We start from the raw sequence: 24,795 nt of genomic DNA on the forward strand, positions 1-24,795 counted from the left end.
TCATTTTTTGCTTAAGATTTTAATTATCTTTGAACACAAAAGAAAATTATCTTTGAACACAAAAGTGATGTACAGTGACTCTCAAGGGTTCTTCCCTTGGCTTATCACAAAGGCACAGTCCTTTCTCCTTTTGATCTAGATTTTCCTTTTCCTATTTGTATATAATTTAAAATCAGCCTAGCTTTGTAATTTATACAGCATATTCTTCTGCTTTTGAGATTCCAATTTTGTTGTCAATTAGAAAGTGATTACTTTTACCTATTATGAGTTTGCAGTGTGGCTTTTGAGGTCAGAATTATAAGTTATATGTATTAGAATTTGCTTTGTATACTGTATACATTTAACGAACAGAATTAAATACACTATATCCAATTTCTGAAAAGCTGGGACATTTCCTTTCTCTCCAAAATTTTTCTGACATACTATATTTTCTATAGTAGTTAAGTACTCTGCAGCTTATTTCCTCAAAAAAAATTTAATGTTTAAAATTTAAATTTAAACCCAATTCTTGCTATGCTCATGCTTTCATCTAAAATGTTACTAAAATCATAATTAGGAATGACCTTTGGGAATTAACATAATTCTATCCTAGTGGCAACACATTGGTACTAATAAATTTAAGAACATATAAATTAGTGTTACGAGAGTGATAATCCAAATCTTTGAGTGTTTAAGAGAAATTATAGCAAAAACTATATTCTTTGTCATTCCTTTCTCTGACTGGACTTAAATCAAGGAGAAAAAATTTATTATCTAATTTTGTGTTCAGGCACTGCCTGGCTCAAAGTTCAATTCACATAGAGAATCTATTTCTTTGATTAAGAAACTTCATTGTGAGACTTGAGATATAATGGTTTGGACAGTTTCCTTAGCTTCTCCTGGCTCTGAAGTCCACGACTTTGTAGGGGAGTGAGGGCCATTGGAGGCAGGTGAATCTGTATAAAGATAAAACACATGTATCAGAGTGAAAACCAAAGGATGGTGTTTTGCCTTTCTTAAAAACAGTAGTGTGTAAACCAGGTTCCCCACCATTGGATAAACAAAGGAAAATATAAAGAAACTTTTTAAGAGGGTAGTGGTAATACTACTTCACTTCCAAAACATTCTGCAGATGCTCTCCTTCCCTCCCCTTCCCCTAGTTTCTGAATAGACAATCTCAATCTAGAGTAGAGGTTCTAAAGTAGAGGTCCATGGACCTCCACCTATGAACCCTCAAGTAGAGATTTCAGAAAGTCAGTGAATTTGAACAAGAAGAAAAATACATCTTAATTTCCATCAACTTCTAATTGAAATTTAACATTTAAAAAAAAAAATGAATATGAGACATTTTGAAAAGGGGTCCATAGTTTTTACTAGCCTGTCAAAAGAGTTCAAGGCACAGTTAAAAACCCCTAGATCTGTGTTAACTGCCTTTGCAGTAGTTATCATACATCCCAGAAATCACTAGTCAGATGAATGTAAAAGCTCAGAAATTACCAGGTTTGGGTGATATAGTGGATTAAGTACCAACATTTGGAGATTGGATTGAGACTTACTGGTCTTGGATATGGGATTTGATAATGCAATCCTATTTCAATTCTTGCTGTGCATTCATCTATACATTGTTTGATTAGTTCTGAATCTGTAAGCTGTTAGAATGGGAAAATGAGATTAAAAAAAGTGTTAGTGTTTTCGAATGCTAAAGTACTTGCCTATTTTAAAAAAAATTTCCTCACTGATGCAACTAATAAATTCAGTGCTGATAATGGGAGTAAAGCTAGTAGAACCAGTAACACAGAACACAGTAACAACAAGGTTATGTGAGAATCAATGGACTTGACTTTTCTCAACAATGTGGTGATTCAACATAATTTCAATAGGATAGAAAATCTAGAGAGAGAACTATAGAAATTGAATGTGGATCAAAGCATAGTATTTTCCCCCTTTTTTGTCTTGTTTGTTTGCTTTTTCTTTTTCATGGTTTTCTTCCTTTTGGTCTGATTTTTCTTGCACAATATGATAAATGTGAAAACATGCTTAAAAGGATTGCACATGTGTAACCTATATCAGATTGCTTGTGTCTTGGGGAGAGGGGAGATAAGGAAAGGAGGGAGAAAAATTTGGAACATAATGTCTTACAAAAATAAATGTTGAAAATTATCTTTACATGCATTTGGAAAAAATAAAATGCTATTTAAATTTTAAAAAAAGAAATACTACCTGAGAACAATCAGAAAGTAAATTATTTCTGCCAAGCATTCTAGTTTGAAGGCTTGAAAAAGGGACCTTTCAAATTCCAAAAATGGTCTATATGGGGTCAACAAAGGGCAGTTCAATTTCAGGGAAGGTGGTAGTGTTTTAAAAACATAAAACTAAAGAGGAAAGGGGGCCAAATTTACACTAGGACTCTGAAAAAAAAAGATTCAAGTTATAATCAGTCCACTAAAGAACTTCAGAGTTATTATATGGTCTGTGTCCCAAGTCTGTCTTGGATATTCCAAAGGTCCTTTTTTTGCTCTGGTTCTAACGGGACAAGTGAAAGACAAGTTCTGAGAAGAGTGACATTTTGAAACTAGCAACTGATTCCCTCAGAATAAAAACATGGCTTTCTTCCTCTTTTGAAGCACAAAGGCAAAGGCAAAAAAGCAGGTACTCAGTTTCCCCTTTATGAGAAGCTGTTATTGTGACATTCAAAAAAAAATTACTAAAATTGTTACTAAATTTTAGTAACAAATTGCAAAATTCTCATTTCTTCCTTGAGATTTTTGTACTTCATGAAATGTCTTTGAACTAGAAAGTTTTCATAGGGAGAAACAGCAATTCTTCTCATATGAGTGAAAGGAGTGAGAGATGGGGGGAAATGATAGTAAATATATCTCATAAATAATTGTAAAAAGAATTCCATAGTGCTAAATTAAAAGGCTTGATGGCTCTTTCTCCTAATTAATAATTCATCAAATCAGTGACTTCTTGGACCAATCCAACCTGGGTCAAATCCCACTCCAAAAAAAAAAAATCACTTCCTGAACATGCAAAAGTAAACTTAAAACTTAACTTTAATTAGGATTAATTTATAAACAACTTAAAACCTAAACTTTCTCAATAATTCAATAATGACTCTACTGTAATTGATATTCAATTTAATAAATGTGATTTAAACCTTTATTAACACCAATAATGTTAAAAAGCATATTATAGTGCTATGTAGGGAAAAAATATTAAGGCATCAAAGTTTCTGCCCAAAGGAGTTTATATTTTAATTAATTCAAACAACTATTAAGTACATACTATATGCAAGAAAATATGATAGAAATATAAAGGACTTAGCTAGGCTCTGTCCTTCAGAAGCTTGTGTTCTTCTGAAGGAAAAGGGGGGGGGGGAGGACTGCATGTAGTTAGTAGGTTGGAAGAGGGGGAAAAAAGACAATAAAGGATACTCTGAAAAAATCTGAATAAAAGCTTGAAAGAAGAAGAAAAAGGATTTTGAAAGGCAGAAATTAATACAATGAATTTCAGGCATGATGGGATGTCTATGCCAAAGAAGAAAGATAGGATGTCGAGTCTGAAAAGAAATCCATTTCAGCTAAAATATAGTTTGTGAAAGGGAGTGGAATAAAATAAGGCTAGAAAGTATAGTGAAATCAGATTATAGAGAGCTTTAAATGCTAAGGATTATGTACTTTTCCTTGATACAATAAGGAATGGCCGGAAGGTTACCAAGCATTAAAAAAAACAAAAAAACTTAGATGCCATATTTTAAGAAATCATAAATGGAGACCACTCAGGTCAATTAGATAGAGAGGTAATGTGAAAATAGCAAGAATCCACTAGTGACTTCATGAAAGAAATCTGAAAGACCAGAAGATCACTATATACTTCAACAACAATACTATATGACGATCAATTCTGATGGACCTGGCCATCCTCAGCAATGAGATGAATCAAATCAGTTTCAACAGAGCAGTAATGAACTGAACCAGCTACACCCAGCGAAAGAACTCTGGGAGATGACTAAGAACCATTCATTACATTGAATTCCCAATTCCTCTATTTTTGCCTACCTGCATTTTTGATTTCCTTCACAGGCTAATTGTACAATATTTCCGAGTCCGATTCTTTTTGTACAGCAAAATAACGGTTTGGTCATATATAGTTATTGTGTATTTAATTTACATTAATATATTTAACATCTACTGGTCATCCTGCCATCTAGGGGAGGGGGTGGGGGGAAGGAGGGGAAAAATTGGAACAAAAGGTTTGGCAATTGTCAATGCTGTAAAATTACCCATACATATAACTTGTAAATAAAAAGCTATTAAAAAAAAAAAAAGAAGAAAGAAATCTGAAAATGAAATCTATGACAATGAAGATTTTTTTTTACAAATTATAGGAAGAAATGGAAAGGTAAGACTTACATATGTGAACTTGGAGAATATCTAAGTTAATATGTAATCAAAATAATGCAATCAAAAATACACTATAGCTTTATGTACCAAAAGAATTCAAGGAAGAAATATATTGATGGGAGACAAAGAATCACAGAATCTCATTTGAAAAGGAGGCCTACCCATCCAATTCTAACAATCTCTCTATAATCTGAGAAATGGACATCCAGTTTTGCTTAAAGAACTCCAGTGAGAGGAACCTACTATCTCATGAGGAATACTATTCTATTTTTGGATAGTTCAAATTACAAGGACGTTTTTCTTTTTATCATAGCCCCTATTTGTCTGTTTGAAAATTCAACCCCTTTCCTCCTATTTTTCCTTTCCTTTTTTTTTTTTCTTCTTGAGACGGCCAAATTCTAAAATTCTCCGGTCTTTTGTCCAATTTAAACTCCCTATATGATCTAAAGGAGGATATGTTTTTTCCCACTCCTTCCCATCAAAATATAAATCCTTTCTCTTCATATGATGTCTTCCAAATGCCCAAATGTATTTAATTTTCCTTTCTAGCTATGTTTGCAATTCAGAGTTATCTACTAAGCTCTGATCTTTCCATCTCTTATTTCATTAAAGATGCATCATTTTCTTCTGTAAGATTGCACTCAACTTTTCCATGTAGTTTATTCTTTATTATAATCCTGTTTTGCCTTCTGAAAAATATTCAAAGTCTTCTTCTCCTTTATGGTGATAACTGATAAATCTTGTGTGAACTTTATGGCCTTTTAGTATGTGAACTTTTTTTTTTTTTTAGATAGTTTGCAAATTTTTTTCTTTGGCTAAAAGTTCTGAATTTCTGGTAGTTCTCATTTGAGGATTTCTTTCAGGAGGTGATCAGTAAATTCTTTTGATCTTTACTTTATCCTCTGGTTCTAATGGATCTTGGAAATTTCCATTCATAATTTCTTGAAATAATGTTATGTAAGCTTTTTGTATGGTCAAGGCAGAAGTGAGGAGAACACTTCAGTTATGGGTGATAAGCTTTGCAAAGGAATAGAAGAAAGATATTGAATGACATTTTCTAGGGAACATCATGTAGATCAGTTTAGCTGGATTATGTTGAGGGGAATATTGTGAAATTAGCATGAAAAGAAAGGTTAGAGACAGACAGTGAATGGCTTTATATAACAAACTAACATTTGTATTTTATTTAAGAGGCAACTGGAAGCCACTGAAATTTTCTGAACAGTGAAGTGATATGATCAAACCTATGTTTTAAGCATATCCACGTGACAGCTATGTTGATGATGAATTGGAGAAGGTCCAAAGAGGGTAGCAGTTTAGGAAGCTAATACAGTAGCCTGGTGAAGAGACCTTACCCTTGGTAGCCACATAAGGGAAATAAGTAAACATGGGCGACAAGGCTTGACTTGGTGGGTGAAAGAATAAAAAGCCTCTGTCCATCTGGTGCTTACTGGTTAATAAGGGGCATAAAACATACACAGATAATTACAATCCAAGAAGTCATCTCTTATAACAAAAATATTTCAAAAATATTTTAAAGGAAAAAAAAAAAAAACAGTTGATAAAGCCACAGTGATGGTATGGAATTCCCATCTCAGCAATGAAGTGAAGGATAAAGGTGTATTTTCTAACTCTTTTTCCAGGATGATGCTTAGTAAAATTGTGTATCATTCAGTTTCATTTTATTCTTCTTTTCACACTGTTTGTTCTCCTTATGTTATGTCATGTTTTCCTGGTTCTGCCATTTCATTGTGCATTAATAATAGAAGTTTTGTTATCCTTCTTTGAATGGCTAAACTGCTTTGCAGCCATATCAAGGGGATATTAGTACATCTGTCTTCCCTTTGTCCCTTCAACATAGTTTTCATCTTTTGTCCACTTCACTAATTTCCTGTATGTGAGGTTAAAAGTCAGAATTGTTTTAATTTGTGATTTCTCTTTCTAATTTTCCTCTCTCTTTATCTACTTGATCCTTTGCTACTGCTTAGTTATCCAAAAAATTCTTAACCTGATACTACCCCATCCTCTCAATTCTTTCCCTTTTTTTCCCTCCTTTCTCCCATAGTCAAATTTCCAGAAAGAATTTCACTGTTTTCACTTTCTCATCTCATTTTTACTCCTGCAATCTGATTTCCAATGTCACTACTTACATTGTGCAGCAGAAAGAGTACTGAAATTGGAGTTGGAGAATCTGGGTTCAAATACTGATTCTGACATTTTCTTAGCTTTGTACTACCTGGGCAAATCATTTAACCTTGCTGGGTCTAAAAAAAAGAATCCTGGATTAGGACTAATTAAAGTCCTGTTCATTATTACTTATGATCCTGTAAACTATTCTCTCCAAGGTCACCTATGATCTAATTATTTAATTTAATGGCTCTTTCTACATCATGAGATGCTGAGAATTATTTTCTCTCCCTAGGACACAGTCTCCTCTCAGGATTTTCATCAACAGTACTCTCTCCCTGTTGTTCTCTTTCTACTACCTGATCCTCTTTTCCCATCTTCTTTGCAGGATTGTCATCTATGCAACAGCCTGAGTATGGGGATAGCCAAAAATTCTTTTCACTCTCTCTCTTTGGATTTTAGAAGTTTTTACAGATTCTTTTTAGGTTTCATAAGTTATCATGCAGATAACTTCCATATCCATACATTCAAACCCGTATTACCAATAGAGTCTTCAAGCTGGATATCTATGCATATTAACAAGTTAAAGATGAACTCATCTTTTCTTTTCCCTTCTCTTAATGTTTCTATTTCTGTAATGGGTACTACCATCCTTCCAGGTACCTGAATTTGCTACTTCTGAGTCACCCTTCATTCTTTCCTTTCCCTTACCTCCATTATCGAAACAGGGGTCAAGTCTTGTTGATTATACTTCTTTAATATCTCTTGTTATTTATTCATTTTTTTCTGTTCTAGTTTATATCCTCATTATCTCACCAGCTTTTAAAATTAGTTATCCTTATTTCAGCCTTGGCTTTCTTCAATTTTTTTATTCACAGTTGTCAAATTGATATCTCCAAAGCACGGGTCTGATTATGGCACTCCTCAGCTCAAGAAACTCCAATGGCTCTCTTGTCTTTACAATAAAATACATTATCCTCTTGTTAAGATTTAAAGCTCTTTAAAATGTGGCTTTTAGTCAGCCTTTTCAGATTTGCTCAGTGCTAAACTCCTTTATGCATTTTATGTTCTTGTCACAAATGTACTTGTTATCAATACACTTGCCAACTCCTGCATGCATGTCTTTATTCCCCTGCCTGTGTGTACTACTTCTCATTGCCTCTGCCTAATTTCTTTCAAAACTCCCACAGGAAATGAATCCTGATCCTTCTCCTTGGAAGCTATTTTGTATATATTTTGCCTGGCCCTTTCTATGTACATATCTATGTTAAGGAACCTCTCCCCTAAGATACAAGTGCTACTCCCTGAAGGATGACACAGTTTTGGTTTGTTCTTTGTATCTTCAATACCTAATATCTACTGCAGTGCTTGACATAATAGGCACCTAAACTTTTGATAGAAAAACTTAAATCAAACTCCTTGGATACAACTCCTGGGTGCTTGTTCAGTGCCTGTCTGGGTAGACTGGTAAAGACTGAGCTGGTTTGAATGTACCTTATAAAGATTATTCAAGCTCTTAACCCTTGCCCTACTCCTGTGGCATCTCCCCTGGCCCACACCTGATTAGGCCTATTGGTGGAGTTTTAGAATTCATTCAATAATCCTTTATTAAGCACCTAGATGCTAAGCATTGAGGGCTGGAAGATCAGAAGAGTTTACGGTCATAGTCCCTACCCTTTAAGATTTTATAATTTAGATGAGTTCCACTAAAAGTTCCTATTGTCTGGCCTGATGATAGGTCTCAAGTGAGTTATTCTGAGGGCAAGTAAAAGGCTAGAAAAAGTAAAGTTCTTCCCTACAGAAGCCACATCAGGTAATTTATAACCTAAGTCCTGCCGAAAGTCCATCTTCACTAGAGTGGAGGGTCTAGAATCAAGAACTCTTTCTGAGTTCATAGCCAGCCTTAAGACTGTGTGTCTAAGCCAACTGTGTGATCCTGAACAAGTCACTTCACTCTGTTTGTCTTCATTTCCTCATCTATAAAATGAGCTGGAGAAATAAATGGCAAACTATTCCATTACCTTTGCCAAGAAAACTCCAAATGGAGTCACAAAGTGCTGGACGTCATTGACAAATGACTAAACAACAAAACCAGAACTGAGACTATGGCTTTTGGCCTTATTCCCCTATCCTGGAAAATTAGTCCCTCCTCCTCTTTATTTTCAGGAATGAAGACATGAAGAAAATACCACAAGTAACTGCTTAGTTCCTTGAGAAATCTCAGGGGATCCCACTTACATTTTTGTTTTTCTGGAATAACGTTCTGGCTTCATTTATAATGTACTGCTTTTCTCTGATGGTGTCCTCCATCTGCCCCGATGCTGCATGCCACCTCCTTGCAAGCCTGAAAATCCTGCGATACAGGCTGAGAACTTCTTGTCGTGTTGCTGTTGTCATCTTCGGTACCACCAAAACAGAAAAGGGAAGTTTTGAGTAAAAATTCAATTTGATAGTAGGCAGCCAGGCAGATGTACATTTTTCACAAGCTCCTTAATTAGTCTAGAAATAATTACTCTTTCTAAACAGATTTGCATGGTAAAGTTACCCAAAATTGGAGAACAGAGAATACCAGTTACCTCCCTAAACATTTTTTACTTTAGGTTAAGCCTATAAAATAGCAAGAAACTGAGCAATGATAGCCTACTTTCCAAGTTGGAAATAAACTCTTTGGGGAACAGCTATTTGAGAGTCACATTTGTATTCCACAATATATTTCCTGGTGGATCACAACTAAATAAAACCTTCTTTAACTTAATACGTGGGGCTATGGATGCTCTGGATAATTGAATTTGTAAATGAAAAGTTAACCTTTTGAGCATGACAACTCTTCTAAAAAAGTTTTTCTTAACATTAGTTTACTTTCCCCCCCAAATAATTAGTGAGCACGAATAAAATTTTTTTAATGACTAAGTCTCCTACAGGGTCTTTATCTTTAATATTAATTTTTCTTTTTAAATATTTTGTATACAGGAAATAGGAATGAAAGTATGTTAACCTAAAGAGTTAGGCCACATTAGAATCTTTATTTTAGTGGGCAGGAGAGGAAATATGGCAAATATTGGGCAAAATTTCTTTGAGTTTATGTTCTCAGCATCTGATTCTGTATCTACAAAGTAGAGCTCTTAAAAAAAAAAAAATCCAGCTATTGGAAGATTCCAGTTTAGATTTCAGGTAATAGAGGGTTTTTCTAAACTAGGTCTCCTCTAACAGATGTACACTGCATTAGATCAAGTAACAGAGATGCAATAAATAAGCTGCAGGTCTAGGAATAGCACTTATCACACTATCTCTGAGTTCTTCCTGTGATGTCTCCAATCCTCCCTAAACAGGATCATCAGGATTGTAAAGTAGACTGATCACTTCTGTTAGGAAGCATGACCCATTTTTAACACATGAAGAAGCTTAATACCTGAAAATCAGATAGCTGAGATGGAACTGAGCTTACAAAAAATTTGTATATCAAAGAAAGCATATTTGAGCTGGAAAAATAAAGATTTTAATTCAAACATTTAATTCAAAGGATATTTGCTACAAAAATTCTTTTAAAGAGACTCATTCTAGGCAAGACTTCAAGAATGATTCTTTAGGCTATCTATAGATCCTGACTACAGTGACCTTTCTAGAGTTGTTAAATCTTCCATGGTATAAACCATATTTAACCAGTTAATTTCAACATTTTAAAAGTTTTATACTGTAAACAGGCAAACATCCTGCTACACACAGATACTCAAAATTTCTAAAATCCCTGATGTTCCACTCAAAATATTTAAGATTATTTGGGGGCAGAGGGAATGGGTGGGAGTACCAGGAGGCAACTTTATAATTTGTGTTCCCACAATTGCAAATCAGAAAAGATGATGTCACTTTTTTCCCCTTGTAAGGAAACTGGTTTCTGAGTTTCTGGCTCTCCCAAAACTCCAAGGTTTCATATGAAAAGGTGTGAGTCAGTTCATGTAAAACATAAGGAGTGTGTAACTGGCTTAATGATTGCTTCATCTCTCTCCATGATTAAAAGACAAAACTTCCCTAACTGCATGACATAATGGCATGGTAGTGAGAAAGTCTGGATGGTTGAAATAAAATCAAACTTCACCAAATATCTAGGGTATTTATAGTAACACTAACAGATGATATTTAGAGCTATTTTTAAAGTTTTTTTTAATAAAGATTCGTTTATTTAATATTAAAAAAAAAGCACTGGTGTGTGTGTGTGTGTGTCTGCACAGGGAAGTAGACATGAGAGAATAATATGCTTGTTCTGGGTCAAAAGGTTCACTGGTAATATTAAGTTCAATCCCTATTTTATGGCCTCAGCATGAGATCAGGCTTTGCATTCACCCAATTACTTGGGGAAAAGCTCATGTCTCAAGAGGTCTAGCACTATCACATAACGAATACATTTTAGTTGTTGTTACTAAACCTATGAGAGTTATTTCTGCTTATACTAGTTCAGGAAGTGACCTAAGAGCCAGGAAGATCAAGGTTCAAATCCTACTTCTGACATCACTGGCTTATGATCCTATGCAAGCCCCAGAACTTCTCAGTGCTTTAGGCAACTTCTAAAGAATATAAGTTGTAGAGAAAGTGCCAACCTGCATTAGCAAAGGTAGGGATACCTACATAAATTTTGCAGGTTGTGAATCAATAGCTCTGCTTACTCAGTCCCACAGAATGAGTCTATGAAAGAGCCAGGATTATGAAGCCAGGAATGCTGACTCCTATTCTCATGTCCTAATCACATGTCATTACCTTTGTTTTTTCAGAAAGTGAGCAATAGAAACTCAAAAGCACTGGATAGCATCTCCACAAAAGCAAAAATCACCATTGCCCCTTTAGCTGTTTGTCAAGTTTGGAATAAATTTGGAATATTCAAAGGAAAAGCATAAGGAGTTGTCATGTATGGTTTCTCATGTCATAAATATCACAATACTCTGCCTCATCCCCAAGCAACCAAATGGACTCCATTTCTTTCCGTAAATTCCTCTAGCCCTTTGTATTATCCATGCCTATTATGTTTCACTTTCTACTGCCTGTTATGCTTATTTCAAAATTTAAGAAATGACAAACTTGTGCACAAATCTTATTTTTGTTACTACCCTGGTTCCCAACTGCCCTTAAGTAGTTGAAAAGATTTGATAAGGTATTTAACTCATTAAATAATGCATTATAAAAACTGGAGAATTTATATGTTGACAGGTGAATACCTATTTTAGAAAGTACACAATGTCCCAAGACTCTTAATGCAGTTAGTTACTAAAGCTTAAAAGATTGCATTAAAACTTCTGGAGTATTCTTTATAGATGTTATTGTGATTAATGCAATACAAATTAAGTTCCTAAATTCAAAGCAGCCTTTTGTCATTAAAGATCTTCTCAACCAATGAATACTAATCATAAAACCAACATCATGCAAGAATTCATAAAACTTTAACTTTAAAAAGATTCTTCATACTTAAAAAGTTTGGAACTACTATCCTACCAGATTATCTGTAACAAATTCATATGTTTATCAGACTAAGCACTTTCTACAGCTGTTTGAACAAAGTATGGCAGACTCTCCTTATTGTAGTTCTTAGGTAACTACAATAATCTAACTGGTTTCCCTGCCTTAAGTCTTTTGCTTCTTCTCTCCATCTTCCACACAAGTGCCAAAGAAATGTTCCAAAAGTACAGATCTAATGTCATTTCCCCACTCAATAAGCTCCCATGAGTTCCTTTTTATTTTTTAAAGATTAACTATATACTACTATAGTATTTAGAATAATTCACAATCTGGTTCCAATCTACCTCTGCAGGCTTAATACACCTTATTACACTTCTTCCTCCCTTCTTGCTGTTCCTTGTATACAATATTCCATCTCCTATTCTAACGTTTTATTTGGGATGTCTAGAATGTACTCATATCCATCAAATTACCTTGGATATATTTTGAAAATGTCAACAAAGTCAAACTAACAAGTAAAAAAACCATTTATTCAGCACTTACTATGTGCCAGGCACCATGTTAAGTATTGGAAATATGGCACAGTAAACATTAAGAGTCAGGAATGCATCCTTAAGAAAAAAAAAAGATGTGGATGACTGGGCCATTACATTGCCTCCCCTGGGAAAATTTCATTTTTCTCTAATATCTAATATAATGATTGGCGCATAACTATACTCTATTATACTTATATACCATAACTTGTGTAGACAATCTCCCCTCAACCCCTTACTGCTTAGTTTCCGAGTTTTTGTTTTGTTTTTGCCACTACAAAAAGAGTTGTTAGAAATATTTTATATATATATATATATATATATATATATATATAAACCTTTTTTTCCCTTTCTTTTATCTCTTTGGGGGTAGAGGCTTGGTAATGGTAACTCTGGGTCAAAGTACATGCACATTAACTTCTGGACATGTCCCAAACTGCTTTCCAGAATGACTAGACCATTTCACAGCTCCACCAACGGTAAGTGCATTGTGTGCCTATTTAACTGAAGTACTTCGGACATTGTCATTTTCCATTTTTGTCATCTCTGCCAATTTGATGGGTGTGAGATCAAACTTCAGAGTAGCTTTAATTTGCATTTCTTTCATTATTTGTTTTTTGGATCATCAAAAAAAAAATTTTACTCTAGCTAGATAGCTTGTTTCTTCCCTTGAGAAATGTCTTTTTATATCCTTTGACCATTAATCACTAGAGAAAGATTCTTATGGAAACAGAATTTCTGATGTGGCCAATAATACTCATGGAACTTCTGTAAAATTAGATATCAAGTATTTGTATATTTGTATATACAAATATATATATAAGCAACTATAAATATTTACAAGTAAAATCAAATATAACTAGTATTTAATCTAAGCTTGCAGAACTAGTATTTAATCCAAGCTTGCATAAGTATCATTACTGAAACTCCACCAATAAACTACCCAGAGGTAACCAAGAGATTCCTGGAGGAACAAAGAATCAAGAATGTCATGGAAAATATACTATTTTTAGAAAGTGGGAAGGAAGGGGGCCTAGCAATACCAGATTTCAAATCTTATTACAAAGCAAAAGACATCAAAACTACCCAGTATTGCTTTAAAAAAAAACAAAAAACCAGAAAAGTGAATCAATGAAACAGACTGGGTACACAAGATCTAGAAGCAAATGAACATAGTTGCGCAGTGTTCAATAAACCTAAAGATCCCAAATCTTGGGGTGACAAGGACATAACATACAGCAAAAACTGGAAAACTGCCTCACAGAAATTAGGTTTAAATCAACATCTCACAGCATATACCACAATAAGTGCCAAATAGATGCACAATCAAATCTAAAAGGTCATATTAAAAAATTTAGAGTAGGAAAGTAGATATCTTTTACACATAAGGGATGGGTTTTTGACCAAACAAGGGATAGAGAAGATTGCAAGACATAAAATGAAAAATTTAGATTACATCAAACTGAAAAGATTTTCCATAAACAAAATCAGTGCAGTTAGAAAGGAAAACAATTGTGAAAAAATGTAGTAGTAGGAGTCTCTGATAAATGCTCATGAATTGCTATACTGATATATTTATAATAATGTTGATATGCTGAATTGATATATACATCAGTTTTCTATTTATCTTGAAGAACAAGTTTATCTGTCTTTATCTCTAATAAAAACAAGTGCAATTCCTAACAGCTAAAATTTTTAAAGAGTATAAATAGGTATTTTTTAAAGGAAGAAATCCAAGTTATCAATTACCATGTAAAAAGAAAATTTCTAAATTACCGGAGATAGGCAAATTAAAACAATCCTAAGATTCTAGTTCATATCTATCAGATTGGCAAAACAGCCAAAAAAGGAACTAACAGTTGAAGAAGCTATTTTGAAGGGTAAACATACTAATGTACTACAGGTGCAGGTATGAAGTGACTGAATCATTCTGGAAAGTAATCGAACTATATGCCAAAAATTATTACACTGTACACACTCTGACCTAGTGATATGATCACTAGACCTATACCTCTAGATAAATAACATAAAGGCTTCTCAGACATAGAAAATTCTCTTAAGTTTTACTTCTAATTATCAAACATTTTCTTTCTTCTCACTCCCACATCCAGTAAAAAAGGGGGGAAAAATACAGTACTCTTGAATCATGTAAGCACAAACAAGACAAAAATCCCACATTGGCCACATCCATAATACATTTCTTATTCTGTATGGTAGTCCGTGGTCTCTGTCTTTTAAAAAAAAATCAATTCTGTGGAATTATGGTTAATCATTTAATACATGTTTTTCAGAACTGTTCATTTTTATGATGCTGAAATTATAAACTGTTTTGGTTCTTTTCACTTCACTCTGCATTAGTTCATACAAATCTTTCCAGATCTTTTTTGAAACCATCTTTTCCTTCCCATTTCTTATAGCACAAGAATATTCTATTAGCTTCATATACTACAATATGTTCAATTCCCAATGGAGAGGGATTCCCCACTTCCTTCACCACACTTAAGTTTCTACTGTTTTGACACCACAAAGAACTGCTGTTAAAATGCTTGCATATAAAATGATTTCTTTTACAGGGCCATCAGTAGTATTGCTGGATCACTGCTGACTCAAAAACTTTTTAGGCAAAATTCTATATTGCTTTCCAGAATGATTGGATCAATTCACAGATCCATCAATAGAGCATCAAGGCAACTTTTCCTGTTGCTCATTGTTTTGGACTTTTTCTTCCGTCATCTTTGTCAATCTGAAGAATGTTAAAGTGGGATTCCGGAATTGCTTAAATTTACATTTCTCTAAATAGTACTGATTTGAAGGATTTTTTCCTAAGACCCAAAAAATACAAGAGTTTTTTCTCTTGAAAACTGGATGTTCACTTCTTTATACAACTTATCTTTGGGGGGAATGGCTGTTAATTCTTTTAATTTTGAAACAGATCCTTATAGACCTTATGAGAACTTTGTCAGAGAAACTTACTGCATAGATTGTTATGCAAATATCTATCTAGTTGTAGCAAAGAACGGAAAACTAAGGAGATGTCTATTAACTGGGGAATGGTTGAGTGAATTATGCTTTAAGAATGTGTTAGAATATGAGTGTGCTGTAAGAAATGACAAAAGAAAAAAGATTCAGAAAAATCTGAAGACTTATATGAACTGATGAAGTGTTTGGTAAAACAGTAGGTAGGGAAAAGAAAAAGAATATTTATGTAGCACTTAATATATGTGCTAGATGTTGTATCAAGTGCTTTTAGAAATATTATTTGATCCTCACAACAATCCTGTGAGATAGGTGCTATTTTCTCCATCTACAGATAAGGGAACTGAGGCATAGAGAGGTTAAATATCTTAACACAGCTAAGTGTCTGAAACTACATTTGAACCCAGGTAACCTTGACTCCAGGCATTCACTATGCCTCTAAAGAACAATTACACAATGGCCACCTTATCATAAAAATAACTAAAAGATTTAGTAACTTTGATCAATGCAACTGAACCAGGCTTCCCACAGACTAATAATTGAGGATGCTTTCTATCTCTTGCCAGAGAGGTAATGGACTAAAGGACCTGTATATGATGTATGTTTTTAGATACTGCCAACATGTGAGTTTGTTTTACTTGATTATGCTTATTTGACAAGAGGGGGAATGGAGGCTAATGATATTGAACCCCAAGAAAGAAAGGCTTCAATGAAACTTTTAAAGGAATAGAAAGAGAAGGAAAAAAAAATACAGTTTTGTAACTACTGAACATAATTTATTACTTAAAAAACAAGCTGTTATATTTGGGGATTTACATACGAACCTCTTTTCTGTTCTCTGTATATTGAAAATATTATATTATTATCTGTTAAGTTCAGAATAACAAAAATTAAAAAAAAAAAAAAAAAAAAGGCCTGTTGGCATGAATAACTTGGTCCTAACTGCAGAGGGGAAAAATTCCTCTAAGTGATGAGATTTACAGAAGCATGACTTTGATCTCAGGAATGCCAGAATTCCAAGTACAAGGCTCTCCTAAGGCGCTCTACTAGATAGGACACTACCAAGAAAATTAGAAAAAGCCAAAGTCAATCACAATAAAAGAATAATTAACTGCTTCCTAATTCCAGATGAGTAAAAAGATGATTCTTTGATAGTCTATTAGATGGAAAAAAAAAATTAAGCAGCAGCTTCACAATTATAAATGAAGGACTCTTGTGAATTCTCTAAGATGAGATTTCCCCCACCCTGCCTCCCCTAGTTCTTTTTTTTTTTTTTTTTTTTTACACATGACCAAAACGTTATTTTGCTGTACAAAAAGAATCAGACTCTGAAATATTGTACAATTAGCTTGTGAAGGAAATAAAAAATGCAGGTGTGCATAAATATAGGGATTGGGAATTCAATGTAATGGTTTTTAGTCATCTCCCAGAGTTCTTTTTCTGGGCATAGCTGGTTCAGTTCATTACTGCTCCTTTGGAAATGATTTGGTTGATTTCGTTGCTGAGGATGGCCTGGTCCATCAGAACTGGTCATCATATAGTATTGTTGTTGAAGTATATAATGATCTCCTGGTCCTGCTCATTTCACTCAGCATCAGTTCGTGTAAGTCTCTCCAGGCCTTTCTGAAATTATCCTGTTGGTCATTTCTTACAGAACAGTAATATTCCATAATATTCATATACCATAATTTATTCAGCCATTCTCCAACTGATGGACGGATATCCATTCAGTTTCCAGTTTTTAGCCACTACAAAAAGGGCTGCCACAAACATTCGTGCACATACAGGTCCCTTTCCCTTCTTTATAATCTCTTTGGGATATAATCCCAGTAGTAACACTGCTGGATCAAAGGGTATGCACAGTTTGATAACTTTTTGAGCATAGTTCCAAACTACTCTCCAAAATGGTTGGATTCGTTCACAACTCCACCAACAATGCATCAATGTCCCAGTTTTCCCACATCCCTCCAACAATCATCATTATTTTTTCCTGTCATCTTAGCCAATCTGACAGGTGTGTAGTGGTATCTTAGAGTTGTCTTAATTTGCATTTCTCTGATTAATAATGACTTGGAGCATCTTTTCATATGACTAGAAATCCCCTAGTTCTTTATGACAAAACTACCATGTGGTCATATTCTATCTAATTTGTTCTAAAAGATTTTGAATATCTTGAAATAAAAAGCATGGACTTCACCACGAAAACTTGTCTAAATTAAAACAAAAATAAAACCCAAAAAGTTTATTAAGCACCTACGTATTGTGCTAGGCAATAAGATTAAAAAGCAAAACGATAAAAGTTGCAGCAGAGAAATTTACATTCCACTGAGGCATACAACATATAAACTGATAAGTTTATATATGACATTTTGAGTAAAAATGAGTAAGGACTAAAATTAAGGCCAGGAAAGGTTCCAAAATGATACACTACATAAAAGTAATTTCTCGAGAGGCTCTGTATCCTTCCATATCCCTAGTTTTTTTGGATCTTTTGCAGTGAAATGACAAATTACATTTGTAATAATGTAATAAATGGCCAATTACATTTGTATCACAGGATATTCCTGACTGGTGATTATGGAATCTATCAGGAATGATCAAAATATTTTAACTACTGATTAATACTTATGCCTTTCATAGACATGGGGACTCAGAATAAAGAGCTGTGGATTCAGTATTGTGTTAATAGTTTTCATTAGAAGGCCCAACATATTAAAAATTAACTATGATATAACTAGCAGCATGTGACATTTTATGCTTAAGTAATACTTACTCATTGGCAATTTAAATTAACAAATTCTAAAGATAAAGTGTTTTTTATTATTATATAATATGCATTACTTGGAACCAAATATAAATGCATACTATACAGAAAAGTGTGACTTGAATTGTTTCTTTTGAAAGATAATCTTTTGAGCTATGTGGTCAACTTATAGCACCCAAGGTTCAAGGGTAAATGTGTTGAATTTTAACCATGCTGTAAACTTTCACAAAATTAAAATATCAGATTAAAAGTTTTATTGACTTCCTGTGTCTTAATTGCTCCCTTTCTTCACAATTTTAAGGAACTACTGGAAGTAATTTATCTGAAATTTCTCTAACTCCTATTAAGGGAAAAAAGGAATCTGTTGCCTGTTGGTGAATTTATTGTTAGGAGACATTACCAAAATATCTCAAAGCTGTTTTAACTTGATCATTAACATCCATAGAGTTCTATTGTTCTTTAAAGAACAATTTCTTTATTCTTGGGGATTTTTAAGATTTAATTTGGGGGGGTTTAACTCTCCAAGTTAATTTAATTCTCAACACATCCTGTTTATCTACATACCACAGTTCCTGATTCTTTTTGAAAATACACTATTTGCCAACACCAAATTTATCACCATGCTTCCCTTTTCATTTTTTTTCCCTTCCTTTTCATTCATCTTTATGCATTCCCTTTTCCAATTTTATGCTGCTCCCTTCTTTCTGGTGAACAGATATATTAATTTCAGTCCACGCACACATACACACAGACTCTCAAATGTATGCACAGAAAAAGCAATGAATTTTATTAATCTATATCAAAGCTGCTTTTTTTTGGGGGGGGGGGCTGTTTTCTAAGAGTTTATTTTCTTTTAACATATTTCCATATGAGTCATATTGGGGGGAAAAAGTCAGAACAAAAAGGAAAAGAGCACAAGAAAATAGAAACAATTTTAAAAATGTGAAGATAGCATATTTTGATCAACATTCAGTCTCCAACAGCTCTCTTTTTGGATGTAGATGGCATTTTCCATCCAAAGTCTATTTGAATTGTTTTTGGGCTACTGCATTGCTGAGAGCTCAGGCTGTCAACTAGTTGATCACTATACAATCTTGCTATTAACTATACACACAATGATCTCCTGGTTCTGCTCATTTCACTTAGCATCAACTCATGTAAGTCTCTCCAGGCTTCTCTGAAATCACTCTGCTGATCGTTTCTTACAGAACAATAATATTCCATAACATTAATGTATCATAACTTATTCAGTCATTCTCCAACTGCTGGACATACACTCAGTTTCCAGTTCCTTGCTCCTACAAAAAGGGCTGCCACAAACATTTTTGCACATGTGGGTCCCTTTCCCTCTTTTATGATCTCTGGGATATAAGGCCAAAAGTGGCACGGATCAACAGGGATGCAGTTTTATAGTCCTTTGGGCACACTTCCAAACTGCTCTCCAGAATATATGCCAAAGCTTCTTAAGCTATGGATCACCATTCCATATGGGGTCTAGTAACTGAGTGTAGGGGTTGAAAAATTATTTATTATCAGTAAATGTTTGATTTGCATCCCTGTTTTTTAATATGATATGCCCAGTTACAAATTTCTCAGGAGAAAGGGAGTCTCTGGTGGAAATAGTTTAAGAAGCCTCGATCTTTGCCAACTATACTACTCCTCTCCCCTACCTTTGGGACTGGACTTTTTATTTGCCGCTGCAGATAGATTTTGGTTATCATAAATTAAAAAGAGAAATTTAGTGTTGTATCCTTTACAAATAATGGCGAAAAGGATAGTATCCATGTTAAGCCACTATTGCTGCCATATGTGTATTTGGGAATATGCAAAAGACAAATGGAAGACGTAAATGTTGGAAACATAATGTAAAACAAAAGAAAAAAAACAAATCTTATTTGCTTTTCTACTTCAAAAAAAAAAAAAAAAAAAAGACAGATCCTTTACAACAGTTCTCTACAACAAAAGTAGGAATGGGATAATTATTATCTGGGAATTTTCTCAAAATATACATCTCAACCATAACAAATAAATGGCCAAGTTCAAATGTCTACCACACAAAACCATGCATGTACTGGGGTGTTCTTCAATCAGGCTACTGTAACCATGATAGTAGCTGATATTTTTAGAAAAACTTTTTAAAGTTAAAGCAGAAGCTAGGTCCCATATTGGAATTAAATGAAGTAGTTACTTTCCATAATAGGACATAACAGGAAAAAAAAAAAAAAAAAGCTAGCTAAAGCAAGCTACATAGAGGAACAGTAGTCAGGTGTGAAAAGTTATCCTGAATAGAAGAAGGAGGGAACCAGTCACAACCAGATGAAAGCTAGGCCAAAGTTAAAGATCAAACCCATTCGATTAGAACCACAAAAAGGCACTTTGAATAAACAGCAAATAATACTGGTCACATAAGAAATGCATTCGGTGAAATCTAGGAAACATAGATGGGAAGTATAAAATGTAATTCCTTCATTTGCAGTGATTTGTCTAGTAAAATGTAGTATGAAATAAAAATATTACTAGAGTTGGGACTTTTTTAGCTCTTAACTTAACTTAATATAACTAGCTATTACACAGCTGCTGCCATTTCAAAGAGATGCCTTAAATTAGCTTATAGATTTCAAACACTTTTGGTTCACTAAATGCATTTTATGTGAGTTCTGCCTACCATATGAAGACAAGGGAGTCCACATCCGGACTGACCATTAATCACCACAGGAAAAAGTGTGCTGATTCACAGGAACCACAAAACTATCCTACCTGGATTCTGTATGTATTGTTATAAGTGATATTAACAGGATAATGCTGTTCTCACGGGTTGTGAGTCTACATTTAATCGTTCAATAAAATGATTCTGCCATCTTCCCTCTCTAAGTTTCCAAGTTCTATGCTTACCCTGAAGAAATATGTAAGTGCTTACAGCCACACATTGGGGATACATAGAAAAAAAAAAGTCCTGCCTTCAAGGAACATTCTATGGAGTGGAAGTAACAGACATAGAAAGTAAATACAAAATAAATTATAAATACAAAACATGAGGCAGTGAAAGGAAGATCAATTATAATTGGGAGAAAAATTGTAACACCTTGGAGAAGAAATGCCCCTCAGATTGAAGTCTGAAGGGAATTCCAAAAATTGGCAATGTAGAGGGACAGCACATTATTCTAATCAAAAGCAGGGTTAGAAATCAGCTTGCCAAGGAGATTAAGGAATGAATAGCGAGGAAGCAAGACATGAGTATAAGTAGATTTTCCTATTATTCCAGCAGATTTCATCTTATCACCTACAAATAGGTAAAGCCAGACTTTGCTATCACTATCACTATAGGGGAAGAATTTGATAGAAAAATTTTTTGCTAGGATCAAAAATTAAGTCACTGGCAATATCAGCAAAACAACACTATCTTCCCGATTTCTAGTAGACAGATGAGTTAAAATTATTATGCTTTAGGAATAAATAATGCGATGATCATTCCGACTAGGCCCATAGGATGAAGGCATGGAATTTCAGTGTAGGTTGGCTTCAGCTCCTTAGCAGCTCTAAAACCATGGCTGTGAGGGGGAAGAGAACCAAATTCAAATTTCTAAACAAAACCATCTAAAAAATAGCCAACCTAATCATTCTCCTGACATCTCACACTTTACAAATGCTTTCTTCTTGGATATGCTGCACCTCGACCGCTCAAACCCTTTGGTCAAAACTGAACTCTTCTCTCCCCCAAACTATTCTTAATACGATCTTTTCTATTTCTGTTAGTATAGTACCATTCTTCCAATCATCTTGGAAGAATTAAACTTTGGAAGATGGGAGTCACTCAATATTTCCTTTCTCCTATTTCCAATCAGTTGCCAAATATTGTTCAGTCTTACCTCCCGAATCCTCACATCTATGCCCTCTTCTGTACTCATCCTGTGGAAAGTACATTGGATCTGTAGTCAAAATATCTTGGTTGTTTCATTATCTGTGTAGTACAAATCCCATCTCTTCTCATAGTCTAATTTTCCTCAAAGATGATGGCTTACACGAATTTAACCTGTTCTTTAAAATGTGATATTACTATTTCAATATAATTGGTTTCCTTTGTATTATGTCTTTTTCAGTATGCATTTAAAAATATTAAAGAGCTCCTTAAGTTTCACTTGATGGCCAACAGGGGTACATGAAACAAAAAAGGTTAAGAATTCCTGGCCAGGATGATTTCCAAAGTCCTTTTCACAATACTAAGATTCTAGGATCCTAGTTGAATATGGTTTTTCAATTAGGCTATTTTAACACTTTCTTATTCTTCACAAATACAATCTTCCTTTCCCATCATCCCTTTTCCAATTTAGGTTATCTTCCTAATGTACTATTGGAGTCAGCTCATCTTGCTATAGTAGTTCTCTTCCTCCATCTCCCTATTCTGTGCATTTTTCACTGGCTTTTCCCCAATCCTGGAATGCTTTCCTTTCTCATCTCTCCTGGTTTCCTTGACTTCTTTAAAGTCTCAGCCAAAATACCATCTTCTTACAAGAAGCTTTTCCTAATCCTTCCTTCAGTAGATAATCTCCAATTTATATTGTATAGTATTTATTTTGTTTGTACTTAATAGTATGTTATCTCCCTGGTTAGATGATCTTCTTGACAAGGACTTTCTTGTTGTTTTGTTCTGTGCTTTTCTTTGTATTCCCAGGGCTTAGCCCAGTGAAGGTGCTAGATAAATGCTTTCTTGTCTACTTGATCTGCCTGTGAAGACTGTGTACTTTCCAAGTTCCACACAATTGTAATTCTCAAGCCAGCTGGATTCTCTCCCCCTCACTTCAACACCCAATTCAGGTGTGACCCATCAAACCCTTTTAACAGGATTTGATTTAAAGCTTACCAGCTCTAGCCACCAACCCCTGTCCCCATTACCTCTCTATCTTGTAATATATTTAATAAGTATATTTTGGGGCCTTCCCCACTTTCCATCCCCAATAACCTGAGCTCCTCGAAGTCAGGACTGAAATTGTACTTTCCAAATTCCACGTAATTCCGAGGCATTTCCATTTTCCAGCCAGTAGAATTCCCTCTCCCTACAACGCTTAATTTAGATGTGCCCTTCACAAACTCTTCCCAGTTTTAAAAGCATTTTACATCTCTCATTCTCCACTCTACATTATTCCCAAAACAAAACCAGAGCACTGCACGAGGTCAGATCGGACACTGCGACCCTGGACAAGTCACTTAACCTTATTTACCCCAGTTTCTTCCTCCCCCAAATTAACTGGATAAGGATGGCAAATCATTTTAATATCTTTGCCACTAACACCCCCGATAGGGTCACAGTGTCAGACACGACTGAAACGATTCAACATTCCCCCACCTTTCAATATACTTAGAGAGTGTTCACATTTAAAAGTGATGTCTATACCTATTCCGCTGACCTCTTCACCCTCTAGTAGCCAGAAATGAAACCATACTTTCCAAATTCACACAACTGAGATGCACTCCCCATTCTCCTGCCAGTTGGATTCCTTCTCTCCCTGTGAAGCCCAGCTCCGGGGTGATTCCCTCTCCAAACCCTTTCAGAGTTTCTATTGCTGCTGCTGCTGCTGCTGCTGCTGCAAGTAATCCCTCGAGTGTCCCATTTCCTTCGAGTCCTGGGTCATCCCGTCCCCCCGCCCCCATCATCCCCGCCTGGTAAAAGCATCCGTGTGGATGCACAACGTAACGACCCCTCTCGTAGAGTGGAAGCTCCCGGAGGGCAGCCGCTCACGTCACTTCTCATGGGTCCCTAACACCCGCGGTCCCGCAGCTACGAAGCAAAGAAAGAGGAAGCTTATTGGAGGTCCGACCCCGGGGGAGACACTCCCGCCTCCCCGCCCCCACCCTCCCAACAGGGGTCGGTTGGATTCAACCAAAGCAGGTAAATGGCCCTGGGGAAATGGCGGCCAAGACTCTGAAGGGGGTGAGCCCGAGCTCAGGGGCTACAAGGGGTTTGGGGGGAGGGGCAGGGCACACCGCCACGTATCCTAGCAACGCGGTACCAAGCCACGGCTCCCTCCCCACTCGCGGCCTCCAACTCTAGCGAGCCAACCGCGCTCTCCATCACCCAGAGTAGACCACCTTCACCTCTTACGCTCACACTGTGTCCATCACGTCTGCCCCCCCCACCCACAGTGCGGGGGATGAGAGGAGGGAGAGTCGGGAACCCAGTAAAGCCGATACGGACCTCGAGTCTAGTCCTGTAGGCCAGGTCGGACCGAACCACCTGAGGAAACATAGGTGGGAAGCATCAGTTATAGACAGGAGGAGGCTTGAGTTTCACACAGACCTCAACTCGCCGCGAAATTTGCCTTCTGGCGTATTCGCTAAGAACACGGTCAATTTCTTCAGTTCCCTCTTCTCTTTCTTCCATTACCCATCTCCCGTCTTATCCCCACCCCATACCTAACCAGACTGTGGTTCGGCCCAGTTCCGCCCAGGCAATTTCCTCCTCCCCCCAACTGGGAGGGGGGAGGTGAGAAGGTCGGGTCGTTGCCCTTACTTGGCGACGGCTTCGCACGTTTCCGTGTGCGTCACTCCGCAGGCCGCCCTCCCGTTTCCTCGA

The 24,795-nt window shown here is 35.6% G+C and overlaps 2 protein-coding genes across 7 annotated transcripts in view; one reads left to right on the forward strand and one right to left on the reverse strand.

Moving 5' to 3' along the window:
- LYRM1 (LYR motif containing 1) lies at positions 1 to 24,756 on the reverse strand. 6 transcript variants are annotated; one of them, XM_031942441.1, is made up of 5 exons: positions 24,636 to 24,654; positions 24,418 to 24,456; positions 8,751 to 8,909; positions 1,536 to 1,628; positions 1 to 935 (listed from the first exon to the last, which is right to left on the reverse strand). In XM_031942441.1, exons 3-5 carry the CDS (start codon positions 8,907 to 8,909, stop codon positions 819 to 821), a joined length of 369 nt encoding a protein of 122 aa, XP_031798301.1. In that variant the 5' UTR covers positions 24,418 to 24,456; positions 24,636 to 24,654; the 3' UTR covers positions 1 to 818. The 6 variants fall into 6 exon arrangements, with proteins under 6 accessions (XP_031798301.1, XP_031798312.1, XP_012398201.1 ...); XM_031942452.1 differs by lacking the exons at positions 24,418 to 24,456; positions 24,636 to 24,654 and adding an exon at positions 24,733 to 24,756; XM_012542747.2 differs by having other exon boundaries at positions 24,418 to 24,643.
- Positions 23,909 to 24,795, forward strand: part of DCUN1D3 (defective in cullin neddylation 1 domain containing 3) — a 34,430-nt gene continuing 33,543 nt past the window's right edge. The window contains exon 1 of the mRNA XM_031942407.1: positions 23,909 to 24,111. The gene's annotated coding sequence lies outside the window, so the exon portion shown is untranslated. The remainder of the gene's footprint in view (positions 24,112 to 24,795) is intronic.

This window comes from Sarcophilus harrisii, chromosome 1 (assembly GCF_902635505.1).
Source record: "Sarcophilus harrisii chromosome 1, mSarHar1.11, whole genome shotgun sequence".
Classification (NCBI taxonomy): Eukaryota; Metazoa; Chordata; class Mammalia; order Dasyuromorphia; family Dasyuridae; genus Sarcophilus; species Sarcophilus harrisii.

Excerpts from the sequence above, each read along its gene's own strand:
- LYRM1 (XM_012542746.3), bottom strand. The coding sequence starts at position 24,603 with ATGGAAGAAAGAGAAGAGGGAACTGAAGAAATTGACCGTGTTCTTAGC. Across the intron at positions 8,910-24,519 it reads AAATTTCGCGGCGAGTTGAG|ATGACAACAGCAACACGACA; the intron begins GTCTGTGTGAAA and ends GTGGTACCGAAG. Across the intron at positions 1,629-8,750 it reads TATTCCAGAAAAACAAAAAT|CTTACAGATTCAGAACTAAT; the intron begins GTAAGTGGGATC and ends CCATTCTAACAG.